At 39.6% G+C, this 24583-nt stretch overlaps 1 protein-coding gene across 1 annotated transcript in view; it reads right to left on the minus strand.

Annotated features, from left to right (window-relative positions):
- Positions 1 to 3722: 3722 nt before the first annotated feature.
- The window catches only part of asic4a (acid-sensing (proton-gated) ion channel family member 4a), a 75102-nt gene continuing 54241 nt past the window's right edge, over positions 3723 to 24583 (minus strand). Inside the window, exons 2-10 of the mRNA XM_054615577.1 lie at positions 14164 to 14308; positions 13675 to 13802; positions 13327 to 13480; positions 9452 to 9505; positions 6947 to 7100; positions 5660 to 5751; positions 5466 to 5545; positions 4816 to 4932; positions 3723 to 3860 (exon numbers count right to left, since the gene is read on the minus strand). Coding sequence (XP_054471552.1) covers positions 3723 to 3860; positions 4816 to 4932; positions 5466 to 5545; positions 5660 to 5751; positions 6947 to 7100; positions 9452 to 9505; positions 13327 to 13480; positions 13675 to 13802; positions 14164 to 14308 — 1062 coding nt within the window. The remainder of the gene's footprint in view (positions 3861 to 4815; positions 4933 to 5465; positions 5546 to 5659; positions 5752 to 6946; positions 7101 to 9451; positions 9506 to 13326; positions 13481 to 13674; positions 13803 to 14163; positions 14309 to 24583) is intronic.

The raw sequence follows: 24583 nt of genomic DNA on the forward strand, positions 1-24583 counted from the left end.
GAGATGTGTAAGAAGGGAGCTCAGAGTGGAGGCTTGAGGAATCCCAGGAATGTGAGCTACATGTTATCAAGCAGGGAAGCTGTCCCATCTGCTACAGTGCAGACGTGAAGCCCACCACTCAGTCCCGTGACGCCTCACACGGACGGCATGCCGATACAACATCAACCATCGACTTAATCGACTTATCCGTGTTTTTAAATGCGTTTGTAATCAGAATTAATCAGGTTGTGGTTTACAGTGCCTTTGAAACCTTTCTACATCGACTCCAGCCTCTAGCATTCAAACACAACTCTACAGTGACAATGCGGCCCAGTATTCATCTCGCCACTCCAGCCCCTGTGTGACTTGTCTGAGGATAGCTACAATTATTGATGACAGAGGACAAGATTGTTATGCATAGCCTGTACAGGATGCCATCAGAGACTATGATTGGGAACCTTTTGAAAATGTCAAAGTGACACATGATTATGAATATTAAACAGCCATGTACAGCTCATGATTACTTGACAGGAGGAGGGGATTTGACAGATGGAGGACTGCGGAATCTCATTGTGGAGTTAAAGTGACGAATGGCGATATTGCGGCTCCAGAATGCACCGATCAAATTAACAGAAAAGTTATGTTGTCATTTGTAAACATGATATCCTCCTAATGTGAAGTATTTCATCGGTCCCCAGACAAATGTTATGAATTACAAGCAGAGCGGATTGTCAAAGGGCTGTCAGAATTGTCATTAAGCTGGCTTGATTTTGTGCAGTTTAGGGTTGTACTTAAAAATTTAGTCAAGCTAAATTTGTTGACAATTAGCAACAAAACAGGATGTGCTGGTTTGAAGCCCAGACTGCTGCACGATAGCAAATAAGTTGCTGGCATGCTATGAGAGAACCTCTTCACCAAGATGAATACAATTGTCTTGTGGTTTAGCACATGTAATTCTGTAGTTCAACTGAATATGAGTCACTTTCTTTGTACCCTAGCATTGCCAAGTACATTAGTGGATGATGGGGCAACAGCAGAAATGATGCTGAACAAATACAGCAAAACGTCATTATTTGTGGTTGAGAGTTAATTAAAAAATACCACATCTCTGGCAGTGCATCATTTTCTGAATGCACATTCATGAATACTTCTTCAAAGAAAACAAATAAGAAAGTACAAGGAAGTGTTCCTGTACGGTAAGTAATATTAGATTGAAGCCCATTGATAGAGATGAAAAGGTGAGGAAAGAAAGAGATCTATTGTGAGGCCCAGTCAACTCTTTTTACCGACACAAAGAAAGGTCTCAAGGTATGCAAACCTGGTTTGTCCACATAGTCCTGGAAACCCAGTACTAGTTATTTAGGTCATCTAAAGACGTTTTTCACTGCAGGAACTTAACAAAACTAAATGTTTAGCTATTGTCATGGGTTCTTCTTATGTTTCAACCGCTCAATTTTTAGATCAGTTCCTGGAGCAAGAGATGAAACTAGATGCTAATTCCAGCTACTTTCAGTGCTAAATAGTGATTAATAAAGCAGATGTGTTGTCACATCATAACAAAAATGACTACAACTGCCAATTTAGTACTGTATCTATATTGAGCAGGACAACCAATATAAAAAAAACACTGGAAAAATTGTTGTAAGGCAAATAAAGACGTCTTAGTGAGGGAACCATTAAAAGCAAAACAAGGACAAGAAGATTTCTCAGCATCTGGCAAAGACACACAAAATGAAATGATCAAACAGCTGAAAAACTACAAAGAGGTTTTAAAGAGCTGGATCCAATTTCTGACCACTGACAGCAACTGTGCCTTAGAGCTATATGAATGTGCAAGAAAAGGAACTACTTCCTCTGTTGTTGTTTGTCCCACTTATATGACAGTATAGTTCGGACTGTTGTTGCCTTTTTTAACAGTGTAAATCCAAAACTTCTCTATTTATAAAGAGTTACACAAGAAGAAGCTGGCACCAAAACTCTCACAAGTTCTTAAAAGATCCGATTATGGGATGTCAGGGTGACAGGTTGTTAAAGTTCCTGCAGTGCATGAGGAGAAATGAGCAAAGCCGACCTTCCGTGATAATGACAAACATGATAATGAGAGAATTAATGTAAAAGTCTCCATTTTTATTTTTCAATTCCACTTTGCTTACTTGTGCTCTTAAAAAATGTTGTGTCTTTGTCCCGTCCATTGAGGATTAAGTTACCCAGTAAGAATATTTCAGCCTCCAGAGCAATTTTTTTAAATGTAACTCTGCGCTGTCCTAACTCTACATATATTAGATAAAAACCTTACTGCTGCAATAAAACTCTATGCTTTCTTGCTAACTATGTTGATTTTCAAACATTCGTTTTTTTCTGCCGAGTCGCATCAGCTTTATGTGCTCAATCATGTGTGCAAGATGTTAAAGTGCACATGCAAACAAACAAACAAACACACACACACACACACACACACACACACACACACACACACACACACACACACACACACACACACACACACACACACACACACACACACACACACACACACACACTGATGCCGGGTCTACAACTGTAAATAGCTGCTACACTTTTACAGTGGGCCCGCAAGCTGAAGGAGATGACTCGGCAAAAAAGAAAATTCTGTTTCTTATTGCTTATGTCAGCTTAAAGTTATGATGCTAACCAAAGTGAAGAGTGGATGGTGGGCAGAAATGGATTGAATAAGAAGTATAACCATTTCGTAAATGAAGACATCATCCACTCCTCATCCAGGATTTGTGTGTCGTCTTGGAAAAAAGCCAGACATATAAAAGGAAACGATGGAGATAATAGTCACGATCCATACAGTCCGTTTTTGTTACCTGGACAAATGTATTGATGTTTGGCAGTCTAACATATCTGCAGATTGTAAGTGTATAAGTATTTGCTACAATCGTGACCGCTATAGTCATATAAAAGTCTTCTCTAAAACGTATAAATAACTCAAAATAATATTACATAAGTTATATATTAACTGAATATAAACGACAACTATTCAAACAGAACTTTAGAACTTTTTCATTTTAAAGTTGGACTTTATGTACAGGTACAATGCTACTCTCTAACACCTGAACCACAAACCAGACAAAGTGTATCATGTGGAAAGATGCTGCTAGATCTAAAGCCAAGGTCTACAGTTCAGCCTAAATAATTCCCCTCATGTTTTGGATGGATGTAACATGAATAAGTTTGGCTTTCTGTAGGTATTGTCATCTTGTATACAATATAGAACATATAGATAATAGTATCTCTTTAAATAATTACATAATTTAGAACGTGTAATGGCTTTATATGGTACAGTGTGTTTTCCATGAAGTAGGAGGAACAGTTGCAGGAGGGATTAATGGAGAGATACAGACAGAAAGAAATCAGAGACACTAGCTGAATAAATAAATCATTAGAGTATAAACTGGATCAAGGTGTGATACAGTCCTCTTGTCCCCTTGTAGTGATCATGTACCAAAAAATTGGTCCTGATGCACAAAGTTGAGAGGGGTCCCATCCAGAGAGAGAGAAAAAAAAGCTGTGTCCAAATTGTGCCTACATACGTACGAGTGCTCTGTTAGCAGCACAAGTTTGGTGTTTGACTTTGGCTGTAGCTTTTCACTGGTGACAGCAAAGGAGCGACGGTAATGCCAACGGTCCGTTATTGATCTGATCACAGACGTTTATTTTTAATCTTTTGGTGTCACCAGGCCTGGAAAGGACGGTTGGCTCTAGCAGGCGAAGTCCTCAAATACCCCGTGGCGCCCGGCGTGGTGGTGGTGGGGGTGTGGGTGAGGGAGGTGGTGGTTGGGGAGGATCGTGTTGGCGTACGCCCCCTCCGGGTGACTCCGCGTCATGTCGTTCGGCTCCTGCTGAACGACAAGTCAACTTCAACATCATGCTTCAAAGATGTTTATGTGATGTAAATGATAATGTACAGTGAAATTACAACAATACAGAATAATCTCTTGGTAAGGCCATTCAAAAACCCCCACACTACTGAAGTACATTGATTTTGCTGCAGATTCTATACTTTTACATTGGAATTTAAAATAAATAAATAAATAAAAGTTTATACGATAGTGAGATGAATAGATTGATATCAATCTCCTATCTGTGTGCTAAGTAGGTAGTTAGTCAGAAAATAGTTAGCCTAGCTTTGCATAAAGAAAGAAAGCAGAGGCAAAAAGCCAGCCTGTCTATGTCCAAAGTTAAAGTGAATCCCCAACACATCTAAATATATATTAACTTATTAGGTTATGTTTTGTCAATTTTTTGTGGCAACAAGAGTGTATCCAGTATTTCTGTGCAGCGTCTCCCGCTATAGATTTAGATACTGGGGTCTTCTGTCCATATTCTAAAACTAATTTGGCTTCTACAGCTCCACTGGAAAGTAAAATGTTATGTTAGCCAGTCACGCCAGCCAAACCTAATCAAAGCTGCAAATATTGAACGGTAACAAAATCAATTGTCTTTTCCGTGTCTCTTGCTTCCTTGTTTGAAAGTGTAAACCCTGTTATAGTTTTAGTATGTTGTGTTGAACTAAGACACAGTTGTGGTTAAATGTGAGACAAGAAGTCTATTGTTTAGCAGAATGAAGTTGTGCAATAACAAATCCAAGCTCCAGGGGAGGACGTGTTTTGCAATATTGTTAAGACCAATTAGGAACAATGGATTCTTCATTATTTGAGAAGGGAAAAAATATGAATTTGTTTCTCCCTGAATTGTTCCCTTGTAGTTTCCTAATGCAGTTACAGTGCTGCAGGGCAAGTTGTGAACTCGGTGGAAAAATAGCTATTTGTTACAGTACAGTGTGTGCTGTACCTTTGCTTTTATTTCCTCTAGACCCACTGTTGCTACAGTGCTGGTCTGCTGCTTGTTCTTGTTCTTCTTCTCCTCTTTCTGTGGCCTCAGCACACGTTGTAGCCGGTGCTTGATCACCTGGTTTCATCCATAGCACAGCAGCAGGGAGGAAGGAAGAGTCAAAGCAGAGTTAAGAATTCATTCACTGTGATGTCTGCATTACAGTTCCTCTCCCTGATTCTGCTTCAGTCATACATGTTTGGTAGTCAGCAGGTAGCCGGCTAGTGAGCTAAAAGGAGATATATCAGCTGAGACAGCTGTTGTTATTGGCATGTCTTCATTACAGACCTGAGTGGATATTGCTGTAGATTCTCAAGCCTAGAAATACAATAAAACTAATCATATGCATGATTAGTGCTAACATTTACCAGTGCCAAGATTGTCTGATGACTAACACATATATCACAAATGAAATAAGAAAAGAAATGTCAATATTGAGGAAAAAATTGAATAAACAATGAATGCTCTAATGTGTTTTCCATAATTACAATAATCTGTAACATATTTCTTGCTGAATACGATAACCATTAATTATTGCTAATTACATCACTGCTAGATCTGGTCTCACATTTTGATTGGCTGATGTGTGTGGGCTTGCACAGGCACCATACCTCATAGATATAATCCAGTATTTCTAAGACTGTCAGGATGCTGGCTCCAATGAATAAGCCCATCTGTCCACCAATGTCACCTGGAAAGAAAGAGCCGTTAAGGAGAAGCACATTGGAAATAACGCCAAAGTAGTTTCTGTTTGCTACACTCTTTATGTGCAAGTCTATCTTACTAAAAGTGACAGAAATCTTACCTAATAAACCTGCAACATCGTAGGCTTTCTTTTGCTCAATTGTTTCATAGTTGAGAGCTTCAAAGAAGATATCCAAGACCAGGAAGTTGTCTCTGGAATAACAAGTGGAGTTTGGATTTCAAACACAGTGAAATACATTTGTGATGTTTTTTTTATAATTCACAACAAATCTAACATCGTTTGAATAAAACACCATTCCCAGCCATCTTTATGCTCACTGTAAATTGTCATGATGGGATTGTCACACAGATCTAACCAATGATTGTGAGATAATGAGGTGTTGCAGGGTTTAACTGAGATGAGGAGAACGAGCAACGACAGCATGCTCAGTCACTGCCACGTCTCTGATCTCTCTGGATTCACAAAGTCTGGTTATATTAAGTGTTGTGAGGCATCATCAGCTCTTTGGTTTAGGCATGTTTACCTTTAACCACATCCCCGACCATAATGCTGAGAGGAATGACGGTGTAAACACATTGTTAATGCATTAAATTGATTATAATCTGAGTAAAAGTAAATTTTCCATAAAACATGTAGAACAGGATTAAAAGTTTCAGCCCTCTTAATGGTTGCTAAAAGTTACAAAGTTCACTACGCCTCACAGTATTATTGTGCTGGGTGGATGTCACTGGATCTTCCTCCTATACCCATTCTATGTATATCTCAATCTCTTTTGATTTTTGTTGTTATGCTTCATAGGTACCCTATTTAAATATTGTTTCTAATGTGTTTCATGATGAAGCTGCCAAAAGATGTTTGTCTTTCAATAAAGTTTTTCTTTACACTCCAAGTGTTGCATTTGAATTTGACCTCTTCAGATTTTTTTCCATGCACCTTGGAAGAAGGACAAGATTTCCCAGAAACACCCACTACGCTTCCACAGAAAACATTGAAGTCAGATCGGCTTATCCCCAAAATTTCCTGGCAATCAATATTAGCTACACATGAGATATCTTGTCTGTACAATATTTACAAAAGTTTTATCCTCTAAGGATGATTTATTATTTATCTAATTTCACAATGATCTTTTCATTTGATATTTTATGGAGTAGAGGTTTTTCACCCCAAAAGTCGTGCTGAAGATTTTCTAATTCCAAGAAGATAAACTATTCACCTAAAGAGGAAATAAAAACTGATGCTTGAGTGAAAATATAATTGATTTTCTTTTATATTTATGGTTGTGTGTTTGTAATCACCGACTGGAGGTCATAGTTTATGGCCCTTTTTATGGGGCACCACATCACTGCCCATACGTGAGTTTAGTCATGGTAAACACTCCCGTCGTACCTGATGTAGTCCTCTGACTTGTCGTATTTCCTGGAGAGATAGCGAGCAGAGCCCTTGCTGGGGATTTTGACCATGGAGAGCTCTTTACCGTAGCGTGTGAGATTACAGGGCGTCTCGCATGGGCAGGTATCCCCACTGTTCTTCTGTAGCTGTGCTGCAACACAATTGAAACAGTGGTTTAACAGGAACAGACTGGGTCAGCTTCAGTGATGATTTGATGGCACTCGCTCTACCAGAGAATCATACAAGCTACTACACAGAATGAAGAGGAAAAATCAATCTGCAACTAAGAAAAAAAGTGTGAAGTAAGGGAGTGTGTCCTATGAGAATACTATTCTTTTTCTTTTTTTTTTTACCACTTGTGTGCAGCAGAACACGCTGTAAAATTACACTTACATATCATCACCTTATATAGTTGCATAAGCATTTATTTAGAGCTGTGTTTTTTACTACTTGGTCTTCAAACTCTGTTTTGGTCTCCTCCAATACTTGAGAAAAAATGTCTCTTTCGATGCTGAATGCTCCAAAATGTTCACCAGCTAGTTGCTTAGATTTTCTATGTGTGATTTGATGTTGAGCAGTTGACATGGGCTTATCAATACTCCTTCTCTGTGAGCTGCTGCCCTCTGCAGCTGTGAACAAGGCTGATTTATTTGTGGTGAGAGTGAACCAAACCAGTAACACCAAAGCAAATAGCTAAAAGATGCTAAAATGCTCCATAATACTGGGAAACTGCAGAGTCAGGAGATCATTATCTGTGGGTTTGTCACTGGATTAGCAATCCTATTCACATAATCATTTGATTGTGTAACCATTGTTACAATAAAAATAAAAATTGGTGCAGTTATAAAGTTGCATATTTATAAACATTATTCTTTAATCATAGAAAAGACTGATAAGCGGGCGTCCATTAAAACTGTATAACATACTAGCAAACTTCAATTACAGTTCCAGTCAACAGTTTAACCACCATCTATGCATATTGTATATTAGACTGCAGGTAACCATAGCAACATAATGTATGGGACATGTTTCATTACCCGACAATTTAATCACAATTACCCTGTTTCCTTCAGTAAGTGGCCATGGTAAGTACTATTTGTTCTGATATAGTATGATAAGAGCAAACACCACCTGATTAAGATGATTACGGCTTTTCTCTTTGTGGCTTTTTCAGAACAGTAATAAGAGTTTTTGAAGGTAAAACATATTTCTACTGAGAAGCAGCAGTCAGCACTCATCAGCATCATTAAATCATATTAATTTAGTGCCAGGAAAATCCCTATTAGTTAGTGTTTCGGTAATTTTGAGGATGAACAAATTCATTAGAGCCTTTGAATGAAGAATTAACAGTTTGCATAATCATTAAGCGGATAACGTGCAACGAAATGTCAGTTCAGGTCAGATTTTACAGGCTTCTCCAGCAGCGGGTTCACCGCCGTATAAGAAACCACATAACATTAACAAACCATTATTGTTCTGGATATAATAACAACATGATGTGTTTGTCTAATGGTAATATGTAATTGTCAACAACTGTGGCAACAATGTTTGCAGTAATTCAGTCACGGCATTTGTTCGAAGAAAATTATAAAATATAGTAAGTGTCTCTAAAGGCTCCACAAAACATACCTCGACTTAACTTTACCCAATTAACTTGCAGGCAAGAATAGCTCACACATTAACAAAATAAATGTACAAAACCCTAACTCCGAAACAATGCTATGTACACAGGAGAGTAAATAGCTTTTCACAATCTCTCTTTTCAAATTCTAAATGCATTCAGTCTAAACAAAAATGGAGAGGGGGAGCACTGAAAACAGTTATTAAAAATTGATGATTTTTGTATTTTATAACTCTAACAATACGTTTATGAGTATGCAGGAGCACGGTGGAATATATATTATTTGTCTGCTATGGAAACAAAACACCTTTTCAATATAAATATATAAATGATATTCTAATTTATTACCTCTCATGGAGGGTGAAGGTATTCTTTTATTCAGGAATATGCCCCACATGAATATGGCCCACTCTTATAAGATCTCATTCAACCCAATTTGAAAAAGGGTTTGAATACAGAAAAGAGAGACATAATTACATTTTCTGTCTTATTTGGCTGAGAAATGATAATTATACTTATATGTCTGCCATGACCATGAATAATTATCCTTTTACTTCAGATTTGATGCCTTTGAAACCAAGGCACTTTTGTTAATTCACGATGTCTGCTGGAGGAGAGCTGAGGGTGAGGGGATGCAGATAGGCAGGAACTGAGAGTCGGTTTAATATTAACAGTTCAACAATGGAGGCAGCGCGGCCATCAAGCTCTAAAGTGACTAAATCACATTGAGGAAAAGTAATTTCAAAATATCAAGTCCACCTCCAGGTATTTGTGTTACAGCAAAAAAGAATCCTTATCATGTTTACTGAGTGTGTTTCCATTTCCCTTTGGGGGAATCTATATTGTAATGAGAAAATAAATGAAGGAAGATTGTTTCTTACCGAGTGCTTTATCAACACAGTTGATTTTACTGGGAGGGCAGATATCTGCAGTTCCTGGGGAGGAGAACAGAAAAATGAGTCTGATCAATCTGGAAAACAAAATGATCAGTGACCCGTGTCCGCTGCAATGAGGAGCCGTGGCTGTGAACAACACTCCACAGCTTATTAGTCATCTTCAAATTAGGGGCAGGCACACATAGGGTGACTTCCATCCACCGAGCATCGGGCCGTCTAGGACGTCCGTCCTTGATTGCACTGAGAAATGGAGCACGCTGGCTTCACACATAACGCATATTTAGAAAGTCTTTAAAAAACAATCAATGAGTCATTTCCTTGCAGACAAACATGTTGCCCAGGCCATTAATGACAGGTATTCATCAGCAGCACAATTCATTTGCAGAGGTGTGTTCATCTGTTTGTAAAATGTTCATGGGGTTAATGTTTTGTGTAAGTCTCCTTCCCAATCACTAAGAAATGTTAATTAAAACAGTGAAATAATTTCTAAGATCTGAAGAGTCTATTCACACTTTCAGCTGGTTCTGGACAGTTAGACTTATTCTGTTGTGGAAATAACTTTGGATGATTTTAAACAGAGGGAACCATTATTAAATGTTATTGACTGGGTAAAAATACTTAAAATCCTCTTATATTGTGTATTTCTTTTTTGTGATTTTTTTGTGTGGAAGCCAAAGCTGTGCGGTGTCTCTTCATGCTGTCCACACTAAGAACAAGGACAAGTTAAAAGCCTTTTTTGGTGGTCATCCAGATATAGAAATAGGACGCAATACTGAAATATTTATCTTGAAGCAAAGAATCCAGGAAAACACAGTTTTGCTTCTACACCTAAGAGTTCAGGAGTCCTGAGCCAAAATATAAAAATGCTTTATAAATAAATTTAATAAAGTTGTTCGGCCAAATTTTGGGAATCTGTGTGTTTTTTGTTGTTGTGATATCCTGCTAACAAACATAGATGCAAACATATTTCACCAAAAACATAAGTGACTTGGTGAAGACAACAAGAACAACATAAACAGAAATGTAATGTGTCTTAAAAGGAAAAGAAACATGAATGCACAAACCATAAGAAGACAATTAAACTAGTACAAAAAATGTAAAAACTAGACAAATGTGGGATTATGAAAACACATGCTAATCACAATTTCCTGGCATTTTAATATAAGACTGTTAACAGGTGCCGGATTACCTAAATGAGAATAAGAATTAAATGCGGAGTGCTGGAGAGAAAAATTGATACTGTAAATTGTGTATAGCACAGAGCTCCTGCGTTACATACAGCACTGTGTTGTCCCATCGAGGCCATAAAAGGATTTCGAATTCACGAGCTGCCCTCATTCTCCCTTGGTGAGTGTTTGAATCAATTGCTCTCTAGAACCTCATGAAGGACTTTCAGCGAACTAAATATGCAACAATGACCTAATGCAAGCGACCCTGACAGAAGCTCTCTTCTAAACCTGGACTGGACAAATGGCCTGGAAAAGCTTCAACATTTATTACATCTGAGATAATAAATATGTTATCTGATGTAATAGATCATCACAGAGAGCAAAATGGGTCTGCTGCTCTCTTAAAACATCTGCTCTGTAAACAGCCTCTCTCTATCTTATTAATTCCAAAGTTTCCCACTCAATAGACCCCTTCTTACCTGTGATTGATTGGTGAGTTGGAATGCTTTTCATACATTTAAATCTGATACCATGGGCATAAGGTGCGTTTGCAGCTGTTTGAGGCTAAACAAACAGGGATGAGTGAAAGTGAAAGCAGTAAGATGTTTTCCATGCAGTGACCAGTTTGATTGTGAGGTCAACGGCCATCTTAGCCAATTTTGCCCAAAATCATGAGCTCATAGCTTATTGCAACACAATCACGATCTCGCAGCAACGTACTGACACCCTGCAGAGCTCAAAAACTGATTAGAAACGTGTTCGCTTCACAGCCTGTCAAGATCAAATGATAAGCTGCTATAGAGCCTGATATATATATTCTACAGCCTGGTGAGCCTCCCTTTGACAAAATTCCCCAAAACAACAGTTAAGTTACAGCAGTATGGTGTTAAATTAGTATTAAAACTTGTTTCTACCTCAAATGTCTCATACTGTGTTGTTTATTCACATTAAATAGACTTGTTCATATTTTCCGTCGTGCCAAACAGGGCCACAAATGTCAGCTGCTCTGTGTGAATGTTGAAGCCAAAATGATTCCCGCATGCATTGTGAGTTTGCTGTCTTAAATTTAAATGCGACCACTTCAAACATTCCCACTTGTCGGACCCTTCAGCCAACAACAGTTTGCATTCAGTGAGTCAGCTCTTTGACTTCATGCGGCCTGGCCATGGTGACGCGCTCAATAAATCCAAACATCTTATCATGTGTTTGTTGGACTGACCTCTGCAACAAATCCCCGAGCTGAACGGAGACACTGCATGAATAGTGGAACTACAGTGACGACACAACTTCAATGTGCTGTTTTACTGTCTGTTTGATTGTCACTCTGCTCTGCTTTTATCACATGTACATAGCTCATTTACCATAATTCAGCAGTAGATTAATCTCTGATATATTTTGTTCGTCACTGCTTGATTTAGAGGTGCCCTGTAATATTAAAAAAATGAAATCATTGATATCATGTTAATGATACACATATGATTACACATTGTCTTTATAACCTAGCACCTCTTAAATCACGTTTGTCCTGTTATGGTTACAAACTCTCGCTCCACCTCCCTACACTCGTATTTTAATTGTACTTAATTTTCAAGAAAAGAGATTAAAAGCACAACAAACAAAGTTAAAGAATAATTTTACTGATTTCATTATTTATTTTTTAAATTGTCTTTTTAGATATTGCTACAATATCGCAAACTCTTTTGGCCTTTTGTAGTGAAAATCGGATATTTTAACAGCCATTGCTTTCTTTTATTTAATGTTTTAATAGATCAAACACTTTGAAAATGTGTTTTTTAAATCTTAAATCTGTCCTGAAAATGAAAATGATCTGTATGAATCATGAAACATAAAAATTTGCTTTGTGCTACATCTTTGTAATCAGTTGACATTTTAAATTGATTGTGCTTCGAGGCAATCTCTCATTGTGAAAGTCAATGTTAAATGAATCCTTTAAAGGCAAGAGCTGTTGGCAAACCATCTACCAGTGGAAACTAAACACGAGAAAAACCAGGACTGATAGAGATAATCAATCAAAATTAATTAATGAGCACCACAGGAGCACAACAGCTGAGATGAATGAACAAATGGATCCAGAACTCATTGAGACTTGTGGTCTGAAGAGTCACAGTCCAGAGAGCTACCAGCACCGCTGAAGGGCATTCCACTCCAGATATCAAGCATGAAGGTCAGGCATGTGGCAGCCCAAATTATGCCTGTGCTGGAATTACTCAAGTGGGCAACAAAATAATGACTTGTTTTGCACAATGTGTCATCTGCAAACACAGGGCTGGCTGTTTTTCAATCACGCTAGAACAAGCAATTTTAAAAGCAGAGGGGAAAAACTTGAAAATGCTAACTCTTTTGGAGGATTTTAAACTTTTGATTTTCCCATTGTGAGTTGTGTTCCTTTATATGTTCTATGTCATGACAATGGCCACATTACATGGTACGGATTTACGTTGGTGTGTTTCTAAGTTACAACCACACATACATTATATTCTTAGTTAAGATGTCAGTTTATTCATTCTCAGGTCGTGCTGTGAAAATAACTTGACATTAATCTGATGTCTGGATTACTACTATGTGTGCATTTATAATTTATTAAATAATTCAGTTTACCATGTCATTAGATTTTACCCCCCATGCCACCTGCTGGTCTCTGTTTAAATGTGAGGTTGGGCTTAGTCTTACCGGGCATGTGCACCATCCTGCAGCTGCACACTCGCAGGACCTCGTTGGTCTCGCAGAGCAAGCGACACGCACTGATGCTGTATGTGTCGTATCCTGGGAACTGCTCTTTGCTGGTGGAGCGGCAGTTCCCCCAGGGCTGGGGCAGGTAGGTCAGCTAAGTACACAGAGATTTATTACATTACATTACATTACAGTCATTTAGCAGACGCTTTTATCCAAAGCGACTTACGAGAAGTATTAGACCTCAGGTCTGAACCACCAGGCACGAATTGTTGCATGAAGAAGAATAATCTGGTGGTGGGGGGAAGGGGAAGCAGGGATAGTGGGGCTGTGATGAAGAAGACCCACCCTCTGCTCCTGACATGAAACAAAGGTCTGGAAGCCCGGAGAGACGCCGAAGCCCAGCTGGTGGATGTAGGGAGGCTCGTCCTGACTGTGGATCTGAACTCGGATGCCGGCCTCCAGGGATGTCTCATCTTCGGGATGAAACAGAGCACAAGCACGGAGCATTGCAAAGGAAGAGCACAAGGGAATTACAGATGGCTGCCTTAAATGACATCTAACTGCAAACCATATTTCAGTCATGTTTGAAAAACTGTGGCAGTAGGGATTAATATTATTTGACAACTACTATGCAAACACAAATCCGAGGAATTGTGTTCCGATATTTCCTCTTACAAATCACATTTTCCAGGTTGCAGGAATGCAATCAAAAAATGCATTATTTACAGTGTGTGAGGCAGAGAAATGGATGCAGGTTATTTTAAAGCCCGGCAGAGTTATCTCATGCTCTAGCATATGATGGGATTACATTGGACAAATAGTTTTGAGGCTTACTTGTCTCTCTCCAGATGGGCAGATACTCATCCTGCTGGATATCCAACATGATCTCCAGCCCATTTCCCATTCCACCCTGCTTGCTTTTCCTGGATGTCGTCTTGTTGCCATTAAAGGTATAGCATTTCCCATATCTGGTGTAAACCTAGAAAAAGAACAGATTCCTATCATGAACATCACCATAAACATGATAAAGTCCACACACTGGCTGTGAAAAGATCAGACTTATGGTGCATTGCAATGAAGGCAGAGATATGGATGAAAAAAATCAACAAACAAGCTGAGTGTCTGCTTGGCCAAGTTACTGAATATTACCCACAAGCGTCTGGATGCAGTCTGCTGGCAGGCTTAGTCCCTCATGGACAATGATAAGTTGTATTTGAATTAATTCCCACCGCCTACCACATAAACCCTGCACAATACTGTGCAACAGTACTACCATCCCACTGATATATCAAATGGCATAATATATTCTTTAATCTTTCTTCAAGAGAAAAACGAAAGACAATAAGAGAGAGGCATCATGTCACCACGTATCAGAGGAGCTGTCTCTGAGGGGGACACATTGTCTATTTGTTTATGCGTCTCATTTAAACCGCTGCACTGCAGAAAATGTGCCTCTAACAGATCATTTATCTGATATCTCACTTGAGTTTGAAAGGGCCAACCTGGGATCTACGAGGAAACAAAAAGGGACTGCATGTAAATCCACCACCAATATCAAAAACACAGGATGGGAACCTGCCATCACTCCCAAATTGACAGACTCAAGTATTTTAAAGCCCATTAAAAAGGCCAAAAGTCTAAGGAATGGAGTAAATGTACTTAATTTATTACTAATTTGCATGTCCCCATCATGAAAGCATTTTAAAAAATCACAACAGATTCATAACAGAGCAAAATTATTCTGTCATCCCATGTTTTTTCACCAATAACCTATAATACATGGACTAAGAAGCTCTATACTTCAATACAAGAACAATGTTTTTCTTCATTTACATGTCTTCTACATGGATCAACTGGTGAGGATGTGGACATTTTGTCTGAAACATGTTAGCTTTAGCCTCAGTCTTTTATCACACAATATCATGTATGAAGGCTACCCTTCAAGTGCATATTTAAAGACCCATTCACAACGCTCTTTTTTAAAACATTTTTGCTGTTAACATCATAACATCAGAGATTGTGTTTTTTTTAACTGACTAGCTAACATTAACTTATTTAGTTAGCTAGCTCAGCTGATAAAAACTGCAGGTGACAATTGTTGTTTCAGTCGACAACATTAAATATATTGCTGGCTAGTAATTAGTTCATCAGGCTTAGCAACATTAAATAAGGAAAGCGGGGCTTGGCAAAGGGTCAATAATATGTGGGCATTTAATAATTTTTTTTTAGGTGTTCTCTGAAAATGCTAAAACAAGTGAGACAAATAAAAAAAAAAAAATACTTTGCCTAAAGGTTTTTGCTGGCTATAAGGAAAATATTATTTTGAGAATGCCACACATCTGCACGACTATCATGGTTGAACATCTTCCTCCTCTATACACATTTATAATGAATCATCATAAATCTTTCCACAGAGCAAGTGATCTATTGGATTTGTTTTGTTCAAACATCAAATAAAAAAGGACAGTGATGAAAGTATTAAAGCCGAAGAAATCCCATGGCAGGAGAGGTCAACCGACAAATCGCTGCAGAAATGACAGTGAGATAACAATCGGGCTGAATAGACGGCGGACGTATCATTAAAGAGACACTGCGACGGTCCCAGCATTCTCCCAAACATCGACATCTGTGTTCTGACTTTGATATCAGCTTGATCCACCTAATGAGTCTTGTGATGTCTAAATAAGGGACGCTGGTGGAACAACAGACACTCTCATTTACAGACCACAGGGTGTATTCACATCTGAGATGGTTGTACAACAAATCAAAGCCACGGTTGTGAGGTTCAGTCCAGTAATTCCCAGGAACAGTTGGCAATTTAGCAATATCCACAACAGTGATTAGAGCAAAGAAATGAGTAGCATTTTCAAAAGCTTGAGCTTGTTTAGAAGGAGAGCTGTGTTTCACACAATAATAGACCTGGAGGCTTTTGATCCGAGTGTGTGTGCATGCATGTTTGTATTGAGAGTGTTTTCGAATGCTTTGCAAATGGTAACCTTCAAAGCGAGTCCTAACTGAGGATTCAGAGAAATGGCTGACACAATTACAGATCTCCGTTTGGCCTCTGATGTGGTACAAAGGGGGTTTCCATGGTGAAAAAGTTGTTCAGTTAGTTCTGCGTTTCTTTTTCCGGCTGGTGTGATAAGAAAATAGGAGGTGGCAAAGTGGAGGCTGGGGCCGGAGAGAAGTATTCAAGTGTGACTTTTGACTGACGTGTGCTATTAGGTTGAAATGGTTTAATCTCTATTTGGCTGGTGCGGAGCAGTTGAGGAGGTAAGCTGCACTTATCATTGATCCTCCCCCCCCGTTCATTGACACACTTAAGCCTCCGCAGGCAGACTTTATCTGATGGAGCAGGCAATAGAGGCAAAGGAGGATTTCACTTTAGAAACGCTCCAAACACCCCGACCAAGCGCCTGGGTTCCGCTCTGAAACTTTGGGTTCTGGAGGACGTCGATGCGTTTACAAATGATGTTCCCCGGAGAGTACGGGGCGAAGTTTTTTTCCCCATCATCTAACCCAGGAAATGGTTGTTGGCAGAGCTTCCACTGGTTTGTTTCTCTGCCTCTGAACACCCCCCCTCCTCCTCCTCCTCCTCCCTCTCCATCTCTTCTCTGTCTGCATCTGCGACGTGATTGATGGATGCATTTTTCTCTTGTTACATCTCGCACCGAATTTAGCAAAAGGTAACAGGGCTGACTTGGGCAATTCCCAAGTGGGGACTTGGCAATGCTGTTGACAAGCTGAAGCAGAGCAGCAGCATGGCGGTTACAAAACCAAATGAAAAGAGGTTTTGTACTCCTCTGAGTGACTCCAGTTGTTTACAAGAGCTAATTATTGTAGCACTTAATGTAGCATTGTTCGCTTTGTTGTCATTCGGGGGTCCAAAACAATATCACTCCATTCAACAGACTTTTAGATGGTAATGGAAAATATATCCACTCTCTAAGTTATTACACTTAATCTTATATGTTCTGAAATATTTTTATTAAATATCTGTTTCTCCATGTTGTGATTCCACGATTCAAGGTTAGATTATCCACTAGGCAAATTGGGCAACTGGCCCGGGGCCCCATAAACTCGGGGGTCCCAAAGGCCCCAATGTACACCGTGAATAATTGATCATTTGTTTGGTAACAACAACACTGATATGTCAAAGCTTTTTCCTTGAAAAGGCTTATTGTTTTGGTTTAACGGCCTGTGACACAACGTTTCTTTTTTTTTTGCTGTTGCTGCAGCTGACAGCTTTTTTTCAGCAAAATAAACCACCTTCCAAAACCCCACTTTTCCTGAAAAAAGTAGCGTTTTGCTGGAGAACATACTGTTACATTCAGCAGTTCTTTTTCTCAGGAGTTCAGAGCATGTGGTCACGCTAAATTCATGCTATTGTTGTTTTCTATCTGCTGAATGAATACACAGTTGATGATTATACTAAGAGTATTGCCATAACAGCTTCATAAGGCAATAATATGATGTTGATGTTGTGTACAGCTTGTTTTTCTGCTGCCCCCAAGTTGCCCAAAAAATAGTTAATGCTGGTTTAAGTTCTTGCTCCTGCATATTGACCTTAACTTGATGCTCAGTCCTACAGAGGGATATTGAGTTAAAATGAAATTCTAACACCTTTATTATTAAAAACATTTTGTTAACCACAAACTAACTCACACAGCAAACCTGGAGAAGGACAGTATTTCAGACAGAGAGTACTGGTTGTTTTCTGGGTCTCTATCTGTGCGCTGTACTCTACAGAATGCATGATGCAAAATGGGAAGAATTGGGGCCCCTATTTTACCTTGTACCTGGATTTTATTCCTTATTAGGATAGAGGGTGTCTAATGTTCACTCATAAAGCTTTCTGAGGCAAATCTGTGATTCTGGGTAAAAATGTATCAAGTCGGCTCAACTTGCCCGAGACTGGACAGTGGACTTATGAATGCATTAAGATGGAGCTCTCATCTATTGTTGCAACATATTATGGAAAAATGCCCGACTTCATTTCATTTGCATAAACTGTATCTCACCAATTATGGCGTAATTGTCTTAAATGTCAATTCATTATCTTTTTGCCGTGTTTTTTCTTCCTTCGAGTGTCTTGTTTCATTCTCTGTCTCTCCATGCTCAATGCATTAAGAGAACAACCCCTTACCATGTAATTCATAAGCCCTGGTGGGAGAAACCCTTTAAAACCCTCTTTATTGCCGTGTATGACAGTCCCATGGCACTTTTTCCTTTTAAATAACCTGCAGGAATCACTTCAGTGCTTCTCCGGAGGACATCTATTTCCAGGAAGGCTATGTGTCACAGGGTAGCTCTCCGAGTATGAGGAAGGAGGATTTGGATTAATTTACGGAGGGTGGTAGAATATGCCAAAGCACTGATTGGCAGTTGAAAACCATTAAGGCAGGCTCATGCAGGTTTAAGGTTGAGACAGTGCGTTCCTTGATTTAATGGCTTCATTACAACCTCCCAGCTAAAAGACTTGAATCACAATATGACATGAACTGAATATTTACATGGCATTTCTGAACGTTTACGCAGGAAAAACAGTGTAGGCTGCTATTATTAAATCTATTCTCAACCTTTAATAGATAATGTGGAGATCAGTTTTTTTCAATGATGTTCTGTTCTAGTGAAGTGATTATGCTGTCTGGTTTCAAGATACTCTTTTCTATAAATCCCTGGTAGAAAGAAAATGTATGAGCAAATGGGGTTTTATCCCCTCGGCAGACATTTTGTCTTGTTGCGACACATTTCTTCACAAGTAATTTGCATTAAGGAGCTGTTGGACAGCAAATAATATTATAGGAAATATTTCTCAATTCCCTGCCATGAAGATAAAGAATTTAAAAACCTAAATGTTTTGTTCACACCAGCTAAAAGTGTCCCAGTTCACATTTTTATGGACTGTTTATTAATGCTCAAACCTCGTCCCTGACAAATAAATAAATCAGCATTGCCATGACAATGCATACTTCTTACATAATGCATCTGAGAAAGTGTCATCATTTTGGAGGACAAAAGGAGGAACAGTAACAATGAGAAGCCAAATATCTGCCCCAAGAAAGTATTTAAGAAGACACCTCAGTTCGGTCAAAACTGTTGTTGCCAAAATGACTTACAAAAAGGACGTAATTAATTAATCTTAAATCCTTCCTGACAGAGAGAAAGAAAAAAATGCTCGGAATGATTCTTCAACATTTTTGCTGCATTTCTTCCTTTCACACTTGGTACTCCCATTTGTGTCCTGGATACAAAGATTTATTCTATGAAGTGACTGCTTCCCTCTCACGCTCTCCAAAGCACCCACAAAGAACGACAGAGGGTGATAAGGCAACACTTCATGTGATCTTCTGTAAAACAACAAAAGAGGTAGACGAAAAAAAGAGGGTCCCCACATCTTCATTGCTGATATTTATGTCATTCTGTTCTGCTGTCTTTTGTTGACAAAAATTAAACGAAGGGTCAAAGGTGCTACATTCAAAATTGGGAGCAATTATTTTGCCTCTCAACGGCTCTCAACATGGCGACGGCTGAGCCGGTGGCTTGCAGCTAACAGTGATAACAATACTAACATTGCAAACTACGGCTAACATGCTGACAGAGATAACAGTGTTTATCTGAGGAGAAACCAGAGGGTGGCTGCTGCTCTCCCACGACAGAGAGCCTTTTCAGCTGTAACCTTCACTTGAACACCTTTCAATAAAATGCAATCACAGACAACACCACAGTCTAATGCATGACTGTAGAGTTGACAGTGACAACAACAACTGATTTATGAGCTTCATTAAGATATGGTGTGTTACAGTGCCATTAGATTTGACACAAAGTGCTTATTCAAGGTATTTTCATTTTCTTTTATCCTGAACTCAGCGCAAACAATCCCTTAACAATCTGCTTCTGCTGTGACAGAACCTTCAGGTGTCTTCAGAAATCACCAACAAGGCTAACAGCAAGGCCGCAGAGATTCCGAACATATTTTTAGCTCAAGATTAGAAAAGAAAAATGATAGTGATGACAAAAAGAGATAAGTATGCATTGCTAAATGTTTCTTCTTCTCATGCACAACGGTTAGGATGCATAATTCATAAATAATCCTCAATGAAATGTCGGGCAGATTGCTTTTATCCTGGGACAGCGCATGGAAATCTGTAAACATTAAAATCCCCCTTACCCCCCTCCCCCTCAGAGAAAAACAGGTTGGCTAAACAGAGGAGAGGCTCAGACATGAAGCATAAACAGTGCAGACTGGAATGTTAGATGCACACGTTTTTGCACCATTAACCTCCATCTCAATGTCGGCACCGGGAACGCAGTTTTGGATTGCCATTCGGCACATTACAGTTATTTTATCTCAATTCCTACCGACCTTGCATACCCTGAGTGTCGAGATCTCAATACAGAAATTCAAGTGAGATAAAAAAAACCTGTGTAATCAGAGGGCTGTCATCATGTTTGGTCTTACTGTGGTGTTGGCCAGAGTACCAAGTTTAATAATTGCGGTATTTTCCACAAACAGTCATTAGAAATGTAAATGAAGGCAGGATATAATGAGTGTTCCCAGCAGACCTTCTGATTAATAACAATAAAAGTAAATGTGACCTTTTCTGATTGAATTTGGCACTGGCCCACTGTGTTGATGATCAAACACTGAGGTGGGTTTTACAATACGAGGCGGTGAACTTGCTTGATCATTTTAAATAGTGTCTTTACATTTTGCTCTCGTCCTCCGTCTTTAACTAAATACCATGCATTAAAATGATGAACTCTGGTGTAAACCCGTAGGGCTTGTTTCAGTCATTAGTGTAGGAGTTCTGACTCATCTCTTCTCTGCCTTTGCTGCCCTCTTTCCCCGTTTCCTCCGACAGAGCATCAAAATAAGTGGAGCACCAAAGTCAGAACAGTGCACTCAGCAAACCTCTCTCACTTCAAATGTTAGTATTCCCATTTTTCTTTTTCTCCGTCCACCCCCCCCCCCCCCCCCCCCCCCCCAATGCCGCTATCCCCGCATATCCGAGCATACTCAGCTAATGGAGCAGTGAGAGATGCTCTTGAAAAGTAGGTTGGAAAATGGACAGGCTCTCCAGCACAATACAGCAACTCACAAATAGAATACTACATGCAGCACTCAGAGAGATGTGGAAGCTTCCTTTGAGTACAGTCTGCCCTACCATCACAGCCAAGGGCCCATAAAAGTGCTGTTTTATAAATGTGAGTTGAAACTACTGTCATAATGGGGATAATTCATCTGGATCACCACAGTGAAACAGGTCCCCAATCAGTCTTTATGTGTAATTGAGATGAATCATTTCCTGCAGCAGGAGCTTGTGCCCGGGTCTAACCAAAATGGTAATAACTCTTGACCTGAAGAGTCGAACTGAGCAGTGCCTATTAATTATGCTCCATATGGAACAATAGTTGTCGTTATCCATTTATCTACGTAAATATGACTCAACTTTGATGGGGATTTTTATGTCAAAGTGTCTTCGATTCACAAAATAATGTCTCAAAACAGCTTTGACAACAAATAAATGTATAATCCCCCAGCATGTTTGAGCAGTCCTGTCAAACTCTGGTTCATCTGAGTCTCATTTAGGATCCTCTCCGTCAAAGCCTCACAGCGCCTCTGGTTAAGCTATGATTATGTTTTGGCCTATGGTGGTGTTGGAACAATTTGCAGGCTGTTTATTCCACTCCAGCGCTCAGAGGCTCAGAGGAGAGGTCATGGTACAGTACAGTCACGCTGAATGTATGAGCTAATGGTAGGCTAAAGATTGCAAAAGGAGTACACTGCCTGCTATACATGAGCCAGGTATGTTTCACTTTTCCACTTCACCGCATTTGTCCCACAGTTCTGATCAGTCATTCTGCAAGGTCGACACTGCTACTGAGGAGAAGTCTGCCCTGGGCACCGCACCGGCAAACAGTCCCGCCTTAGGCATTTGTCTAACTGTCGACAGTGTTTTTCTGCGGCCATTCCGATATTCAGGTTTAATTAAGGTACCTCTGTCATTAACACAGGATTTCATTTCCTAAGCTTTCAATCTCTCACCACTCTCTGCTCCCTCTCAGACTCTGGCACCCACTCCAAAACACAAACACTCCCACCCAACTGCCACTGAAGAACCGCCGTCACAGTTCCCCGGCCAAAACTTTTACTTAGTATTCATCATAACCGAGACACCTGCTTTGTTGTTTTCCTTTCCTTGGAACTCTTGGGAAATGATATCTGTTGGATTGGAGCCACATGTTAGGGTTGATGAAACTGCTGAAGAGGAAAAGCAGGATCTACTATCTCTTGACATGAATCATTAATATAAAATATGGCTTCCCGTCAGAGATATGGGAGAGATACAGATGCAAATAAATATCAGCTGCTAGCTCTTGTCATTTTGAGACAAGTTTGTCATAACTGAGCACATGCATCAACTTATACAAATGCTTGTGATTGCAAGTGTTATAAAATGCAGCTGCTGCTTGAGATAATGATAAATAAATGTATTTTTTGCTCCTCTTGTGCTCCAGTGTAACATGTCTAATGTCCAAGGACTCCTAATGACATGCAACACTTGCTTTATTCACAAGATGGTGCAATAAGTGCACTTACTTCCCCATTTACTGACTCACCAAACCCTTTCGGGGAGTGCAACAGTGAGACAATATTTTCCTCTCAACCGTGTAACATTTATGAGCACGGGGATTCATGTATTTCATGCTACATAAATCATCCAAGTAAACAAGTCTGATTAGTGTTTTTGCTCAGGCGAAAGAGCTTGTTTTGAGTCAAAAGCAGATCTCACAGTCCATTAGACTAAGCAGGATCTAAAGCCAGAGCCGAAGGAAGTTTGGCAGGCACAGGGGTTTAAAGTGCAAACCTAAACACGCCCACTTTAATTTGGCCTCTAATTACAGTCCTCTCAAATTGCTGAGAAGGAAATAATGCATCAATGGAACAAAGGACTGTCAAATCGAACAGAAATTGAAAACTCCAGGCCTTTGATCCCGTCCTTGACTGACTCTGATCAAAGTCACAGCTATGCAAAACGCCTTAATTTCTGCACTGTGTATCTGCGGGGGCAAAAGCGTTCTCACTGCTAACTTGACAAAATACCCTTTAGCAGCTGTATGCAACCCACCGTGCTTTCAACTGACTACAATGTCAACCAGCCCGCGGCATTAGTGGACAGTAAGAGCATGTGACGTAGAGTAGAGTGCGTGACAGTCACCTGGAGAGGTGGTGGATGGGTCAAACGAACAACAAACACAAGACTTTTGACAAAAGAGACCGGCGATCGTGTCCTGTAACAAACTAAAAGTAAACGTTGACATTTTGTCGTGAGTAACGTGAGTCCCTGCTAAGTTAAGTTAAAGCCAACCACGCTTTTTTCCTTGACCTAAAAAAGTGGTTTTTTACTAAACCTGACTTCCTGTGAAGACGGAAGTTTATTGTGAAAGGACACTTTACATGTAAGTAGTGTATATAGACACCCCGATCTGAACCGTTGAAATATAATGCTGGAGGGTTACCTAGTGCGTCAATCAAGATTCGCTATTTGATGAGTTGACAGTGAAAATGTGTTGTCGGAGGACTAGTAGAGTTGATGATTAATTTCATTAATTGGGGACATTTCTGAGATTATAAACTAACTGTCCTCTGTTTATTCTATTCTGGAATAAAAACACAGCAAAGCCATTCAACGATGCACGCACATACACACACACATTACACACACACACACACACACATCCTTGCAGCATCACAAGACATTCAGTAGGATCTCTCAGTTAGTTCACACGTCTCTTGCCTCTCTCTCTCTCATCTCTTACTGTTGTTGCAACTCCAACTGTTCGCCAATGGAGGTCGATAAAGATTAAAGATGATTTGATGCACCTTTAATGCCAGGTTATTAAGAGTGAGAGCAGAGGACTACTGTAATCCCTGTCTGCAGATCAAAGACAGGCCAGATATCTGGCCTGCTATTAAGCGAGTGGCTTGATGCCACCTGCCCAGATGTTTGGCATGTGGACTCCAGGTCTGCCAAATGGGAATCAGGAGACCACAGGACGCCTTCCAGGAAGCTTCTGAGGCTCCAAAACTTCAAGGACAAGCCTGCAGTCAAAATGTTTAAAACATTTTTTAACATAGTTTCTATAATAATCTATCACTTCTTTTATGTTTGCCATATCTGGATCCTGTTCAATGTCAACGTTTTATAAAACATTCTTCAAAATGAATTCCCCCCCTTGCTAACAAGGT

This window comes from Anoplopoma fimbria, chromosome 16, assembly GCF_027596085.1.
Source record: "Anoplopoma fimbria isolate UVic2021 breed Golden Eagle Sablefish chromosome 16, Afim_UVic_2022, whole genome shotgun sequence".
Classification (NCBI taxonomy): Eukaryota; Metazoa; Chordata; class Actinopteri; order Perciformes; family Anoplopomatidae; genus Anoplopoma; species Anoplopoma fimbria.